Source organism: Primulina eburnea, unplaced genomic scaffold (assembly GCF_022965805.1).
Source record: "Primulina eburnea isolate SZY01 unplaced genomic scaffold, ASM2296580v1 ctg1342_ERROPOS1300000+, whole genome shotgun sequence".
In the NCBI taxonomy this organism is placed as follows: domain Eukaryota; kingdom Viridiplantae; phylum Streptophyta; class Magnoliopsida; order Lamiales; family Gesneriaceae; genus Primulina; species Primulina eburnea.
The window spans coordinates 101,980-108,812 of record NW_027330869.1 but is presented as its reverse complement, the minus strand read 5'-3'; the positions used below and the strand labels follow the sequence as shown (position 1 = coordinate 108,812).

Sequence of the window (6,833 nt, the reverse complement as noted above, 5' to 3'; positions counted from 1 at the left end):
TATAGCATAATCCAAGTTTCTGTCAAACATATAAAAATTTATATTATAATTTAGATATATCAACATGATTTTTATAAATTATTTGATAATCAACTAAAATAAATAGAGTTCCGCCAAAACCGTCGTTTGGTGCGACGGACGAAAAATTAACAACTCATCTCACTTATTCCGAACAGCTAGATTCCCCAACAACGAAGTAACTGGATTCTATGTGACTTTGGTTCTATTTGACTCGGATGTCGTGAAGACAAATATTAGTATAATAAATTTTTGGCAAAAACTTGTGTGAGACGGTCTCACGGATCGTATTTGTGAGACAGATCTCTTATTTGAGTCATCCATGAAAAAATATTACTTTTTATTGTGAATATGAGTAGGTTGACCCGTTTCACGGATTATGACACAGTCACTCTAAATTTTTAATTCGGAGTAGTAAAGAAATCGAGTCAAATATAATGGATAGAAACGAACGTAATTAAGCGGTTAATCACACTTAATTTATTAATTAATATCGACACCCTAACAGTGAACGCAACAAAGAAGTGGAGAATATTTGCTTAAACAGGAAGTTGAGCGAGCACAAAATTCAAAGCTCGTTCAAACGACAGCTTTCAAATCATTGTCAATTTCCCTCTGTTTCCTCCAGATTTCTTCTGCTTTTCTTGCTCCAAATCTCACGCTTCAGGTCGTTGTGCCGCAAGGTATGTCTTCTTGTTGCATTTATAGCTGTAATATTTTCGCCGTAGCTTGCTTTTTTTTTTTTTTTTTGGATTTTCGGTGGCGAGTTTTGTTTTCTTTCTGCTTGATTTGTAGTTCAGTGTGCTACGATCTGTGAATTTTTAGTTTTTCCGTGGAGTTTGAGATTTGGAAGTTCGTATTCTTCATTTAGGTTCGTTAGTAATCAATGTTGACGTTGAGATCTGCAGTTGGGACAGTTGGATTTTTTTAAGAAGCAGTGTAGAGTTGGTTTTAGGAAGTTCGTAGCCTTTTAGGTTCGTTAATGGCTAGTGTTGAAAATTGGATTCGTTGAAGTTGTGGTTCTGGTGGCAGTTGCATTTTTTTTTTCGAGATTGTGCCGATCGAATCCTACTCGTAATTAATTGTTCATAGATCTTTTCTATGGCATGGTGCTAGATGGCTATGCCATTATAGTCATCTATGTGACGTTTGGCTAATTGATGAGTGTAGAGGTAATGGGCTGCCTAATGCTTCCGCTATTGACTGCTGACTTTTTGTGGTCTTGTGTGTCTGTTTTTGGGCACTACGGGGAGGAGTCCCTTCCGTGTAGCATTTATTGTCCACAATGTTATCTATGTCTCGAGTCCTTTTCTTTCTGAACTTTGGAGTTATATTTGCGGAGTTTGATGGTTCTGAAATATTACTTTGCCAAATGTTGTGGGTATGATTATATAGTAATTTTCTCCTTTAAAGTTACTGAGTCTCTTGTAAACTTCTATGTTTGAGTTTTCAAATATTTTAATTTTTTTGTCCAAAGCAATCTAATTGTCGATGTCATTCCATTGTGGACCATTTCCTTATAATCTTGTATTGTGTTCGTGTTATTATCCAAATTATGGAGGAAAAGATGTTTGACGCCTCTGGCTATCTTCCCTTGTACTTTTTATGGTGTTGCGTTGATATTCAAATATGGAGAAAAGAACTTCATTGCCTCTTTCTATCGTGTGGTGTCTCTGATCCCTCTCTTTCAGTTTATGTTTTGGTTATCCAAATGCTAATGAAAAATTCCTATTACATTGTGTTTGAAAGGCCACTGGTTTGAACTTTGAAGCTCATAATTGCGTGAGACACTTGAAGTACCAGCAGGCCTTCCAACACAAAAACTGCTTGACCTATTATTTTAAAAGGATCATAAAGGGCTGGAATGTTATTTAACCTAATTTTTACTGCATAAAGCTAAATGATTTTTCTATATGTTGATTGAATTTTTGGTAAGTTGATTTCGTTATCTTGGTACACAATCTGCTAATCACTGATAGCTAAAGTCCAACTTTAAGAAGTACGGAATCAATGTCTTGTAATCAGAATAAGACTAGATCCCTCAAAATGTGTATGCAATCGAAACATCATGGAGTTATAATTTATGGCATTAGCATTATTTTCTCTGTTAAATAATCTTATATTGCTTGAGTGTCCATATAGGCTAGAATGAACACATGCATCTCTACCAGTTTATCAATAAATTCACTCATATGATGCAGAAACAACTGGTTGACATCTCATAATCGATGAATGGTTGACATCTCACAACCGATGTCTTTCTTTCTTAACAGTAAGTTTTAAGTTCTCCTTTTTTGAGAATACAGTCTGGCTAATCTGTTACTTACATTCACATTGTCTTTATCCTTAATTTGGAATTTGTTTTGTTCGTTATGACCTATTGGGCTGACCATTTTATGCAGATTGCCTTGCTTCCTTGAAGTTCAATTATCTTGATATCTGCTTGGATGCTTAATAATGCACAAAAATGAAGAAACTGTATGGTGGTGTCTTATCCACAACCTTGTTGATGGTTTTAGTTCTTGGTTATTATATAACTTATAACCCCATCAAGGAGAGTTATCTTGCAAGTCCTCGGGCCTTCAATCTTACAAATCCTCTTGAGTGGATAAGTCCTGGCACTCCACCTGCATTTCATAGTCGAGAAACTTCTTCTCAAGTGATCTCTACTGAAGTTATATTATCTGAGTTCTATGTTAAAAGAAACTTGACAAATGAAGAACAAAATGCTCTGCGAACTTGGAACCGACTGAAACCCCTTCTTAAACTGGATAAAGCCTTACCTAATGCTATTGAAGCTATTAAGGAAGCTGGTGTTGCATGGAAAAATCTAATCCATGTAGTGGAAGAAGAAAAACTTCGGAGTGATGGAATTTTATCAGACAGAGGAAAAGAGAAACAATGTCCTCATTTTCTAAGTAAAATGAATGTAACAAAACTTGATGACAATGGATTTAAGTTGCGGGTTCCTTGTGGCTTGACTCAAAGTTCTTCGGTCACATTTATTGGCATTCCTAATGGCCTTCTTGGTAATTTTCGGATTGACCTCACTGGTGAACCACTTCCAGGGGAGCCAGATCCTCCTATTAATTTGCACTATAATGTTAGGCTCCATGGGGATAAAATAACAGACGATCCTGTGATTGTACAAAACACCTGGACAATTGCACATGACTGGGGTGAAGAGGAGCGATGTCCATCTCCTGATGATGAACAGAATAAGAAAGGTATATATCTATAGCCTTTTTCATCTGCTAAAAAATCTGTACAACAGATTCGGTATTCAACATGTATTTGGAATTTGACATCTTATGCATGGTTAGTTATCATTCAGTTTGGGAACTTTTAGTCATGTTAGTCGTTGTAATCCAGATATAAATCTCAGATTTCCTTGTCCCAGTTATATGGGCCTTGTGCATGAGAAGATTTGGCATGATATTATGGACTCAAATCAGTGGCTAGCTTCTCTTAAAAAAATAAGTTCAGTCGCTAAATAAAGATTTGGTCAGCCCTGAATTGGATATGTTTCTCAAATCATACTAGCCCCTGGGAATTCCTTGCAGAGCTTACATTTACCTGGACACTTGATTTGACCATATCCATGTATTGTAATTTTGTTTTACTATTGACATTCACACGGACATTCTCTGTTTTATTTTGGAGTATCTAACGGATGTTTTAGTCAAAGTTTACTCTATTGTATGAAGATATTGTTATTTTTTCCAAATAAGGAATAACGGGACTTTTCGCTTTCGGTAACCTTTATGTGGCTTCAGTTTTGCTATTTTTGCTGTGGATTTAGAGTGTTTATCAATCATGCTAGTATAATAATTGAAATGATTTTAACATGTACTACATCCCAGATGTTTACATCATCCATTTTAATCGTACATAATCTGTTGTTGCTTTTGTTGGATAAATTTCTATCTGCTGAAATCAGTTGATGAGCTGGACCGATGCAATGAGTTGGTGGGCAAAGAAGGGAACCGATCTAGCAAATCTAACCAACATGCCAGTGGATCAAAAAATATTTCTATGGTTCATGATGGGATACCAAGAAAGTACTTTCCTTTTAGGCAAAATGATTTATTTGTTGCTACTCTTAGAGTCGGCATAGAAGGAATTCAAATGACTGTGGATGGAAAGCACATAACTTCATTTGCATACCGCGAAGTAATTTTTCTGTACCCCGTTCACCTCCTTCCCCCAATTTATCTGAATTTCATGTAAATATGACATTACATGTTAACTTGTGTTTATTATCGGCTTGTCATGCAGGATTTGGAGCCATGGCTCATCAGTGAAGTGAGGATTTCAGGAGATTTAGAATTATTTTCTATTTTAGCCAGTGGTTTACCAACTTCGGAAGTTTTAGAACACATAATTGACTTGGAAGCTCTTAAAGCGATCCCACTACCTCCACAAAGAGAGCTGAGGCTCGTTATTGGTGTTTTCTCTAATGCAAATAATTTTAAACGTAGAATGGCAGTTCGAAGATCATGGATGCAGTATGCTGAAGTACGATCAGGACAGGTTGCGGTTCGTTTCTTTGTGGGCCTGGTAGGTTTTACCCTTTTGGAATATTTATCATGACTTGTTCAAGCACCATCTTTCATACTTGAACTTGTTTCTGTTTTTTTTTTTTTACCTTTTTCTTTGCTTTAATAACTTAAAAGCAATACAATATGAAGATCTTATACTTGAAATATCCCCTTTTAAGAAATTATTGATTAACCACTCTTTTTTATGCAGATTTTTCTTGCCTCCTGCTAAGATTTGACAAAAATTCAAAATATTGTCTTTTACCATGACAATAAAAACTTAATTGAATATGGTTTATTTATGTGTTAAGGTAACTTATGAATGGTCCATTTCTTTTAGCATAAAAACCAGATCGTGAACGAGCAGCTCTGGAATGAAGCACGGACATATGAAGACGTTCAGCTGATGCCTTTTGTGGACTACTACAGCCTCATCACATGGAAGACAATAGCCATTTGCATCTTTGGGGTAAAGTCTCTTCACATCCTTAACTAATGTACATTTCCTTCAGTACCTTATGGCCCCAATCTCTTCGACAGACTAGGGTTGTTTCGGCAAAGTATATCATGAAGACGGACGATGATGCATTTGTTCGTGTGGATGAAATCTTGAACTCTCTGAGAAAGACCAATGCAACGCGTGGTTTGCTCTATGGCCTCATCAATTCAGATTCCGAACCTCATCGTAATCCAGAGAGCAAGTGGTATATTAGTCATGAGGTATTTCTTCAATTGATCATGTAGATTCACTGCTCAAAATCCTTATACTTATTTTGAATACGTTTTCCATGTTTGCCGTCGTAATTTGCGCACTTTACAGAGTTTAACGCTAGTGATCTGACTGACTTTATATTGTATTTTTGTAGGAATGGCCCCATGATAAGTACCCACCTTGGGCACATGGTCCTGGTTATATCGTGTCAAAGGACATAGCCAAGGCAATTTCCAAAAAACACGAAAAGGGAATCTTAAAGGTACAGAACTCAAGTCCTCATTTTCTCGCCATCACATCAAATTGAAATATGTAGGCTTTTAAACCTTTGAGAGCATCCAAATTCCCTATCATGCACATCATTGTTATTTTTGTTCGACTTGAAGAAATTTTTTGAAAATAAAATTTCACGCTTTCGACACATTATTATTTATTACCATTAAATTGTTGCCTACTTTAAATGTCTCGAGCATTCAAGAAAAACAAAAAGAAAAAATCATTGCTGCAGATGTTCAAGCTCGAAGACGTGGCAATGGGAATCTGGATTGCTGATATGAAGAAAAACAATCAGGAAATCAGATACGTGAATGATGGGAGGATTATAATCGAAGGTTGCACGGATGGTTATGTCGTTGCTCATTACCAAGGCCCGAGAGAGTTGCTCTGTTTGTGGCAGAACATTCAAGACAAGAAAATCTCAAGTTGCTGTGGCGATTGACTCACGGATCTGCCGGAGTAGATAGAAAGGCTACCGCGCATGATCTGAGGAGCTGGAAAGAGTTGTTCCAATGCTTGTGGGAGGAGTTGCGGTAGCTGTACATGTGACAAGATATTGAAATGGATTTATGCACAACAGGGAAAACCATATATATTATGTTTTCCCATTTTTGTTAGTGAATAGGGGATTTGTAAAATATGTATAGAGAGAAAAAAACTGGCCATGGCTCGTGTATATTTCAAGTAGATTACACATTTATTGGCTCTCAGATTTCACTGTAATTAGATTGTTAAAACAATCCTGAATCATGCGGACCTACAGTTGTTGATGTTGTGTCTAAAAATTTAGGTGAACCGAGGAACTCGGCATTCAAATTAATCGCGGTGTGCCATGACGACTATTCGTAGCGCCTTGAAGTGGTTCAAGGATGCTTATCAAGCTACGTCTTGAATCACAAAAACTTGTGTTTAAGTTTAGAATGCATTTAAGTGTCGAGAAAACTCATAAACGGTAGAATCATTCATGCTAAATCATTAAGAATTTGACTGAAATTTTAAGCGGAAATTTACCCTAAGTTAGTTTTCTCTTCTGAAATATTTTCTTAACAGGGACGAGAATAAGGAATGTGATATGCGTGATCTAAGAATCATGACCATTTATAGATAATGTCTATTATTATCTTCTGATATTTTTCTTTTAGCTCATCATAAAAACATAAATTACACTTATGTCTTTACACATTAAACCACAACCTATTAAATACATAAAAGTTCAATAACCCGAAACTTTAATTGATCATTTTTAGGCTTACTAATAGACAACTCACAACGCATAATTATTCACA

General features: G+C 36.1%; 1 protein-coding gene across 4 annotated transcripts; it reads left to right on the top strand.

Annotated features, from left to right (window-relative positions):
* Nucleotides 1-524: 524 nt before the first annotated feature.
* Nucleotides 525-6,317, top strand: LOC140820679 (beta-1,3-galactosyltransferase GALT1-like). 4 transcript variants are annotated; one of them, XM_073180997.1, is made up of 9 exons: nt 525-701; nt 2,220-2,290; nt 2,421-3,245; nt 3,959-4,191; nt 4,297-4,578; nt 4,900-5,028; nt 5,100-5,279; nt 5,426-5,533; nt 5,780-6,317. In XM_073180997.1, exons 3-9 carry the CDS (start codon nt 2,486-2,488, stop codon nt 5,987-5,989), a joined length of 1,902 nt encoding a protein of 633 aa, XP_073037098.1. In that variant the 5' UTR covers nt 525-701; nt 2,220-2,290; nt 2,421-2,485; the 3' UTR covers nt 5,990-6,317. The 4 variants fall into 4 exon arrangements, with proteins under 4 accessions (XP_073037098.1, XP_073037101.1, XP_073037099.1 ...); XM_073180998.1 differs by lacking the exon at nt 525-701 and adding an exon at nt 1,325-1,399; XM_073180999.1 differs by lacking the exon at nt 525-701 and adding an exon at nt 1,439-1,682.
* The last annotated feature ends 516 nt before the right edge of the window (nt 6,318-6,833 follow it).

What these genes read in the sequence shown, in the direction of transcription:
- LOC140820679 (XM_073181000.1), top strand. Translation starts at nt 2,486, where the DNA reads ATGAAGAAACTGTATGGTGGTGTCTTATCCACAACCTTGTTGATGGTT. An exon ending in AGTGGTATATTAGTCATGAG is followed by an intron (nt 5,280 to 5,425) that starts GTATTTCTTCAA and finishes GTATTTTTGTAG; the next exon opens with GAATGGCCCCATGATAAGTA. An exon ending in ACGAAAAGGGAATCTTAAAG is followed by an intron (nt 5,534 to 5,779) that starts GTACAGAACTCA and finishes TCATTGCTGCAG; the next exon opens with ATGTTCAAGCTCGAAGACGT.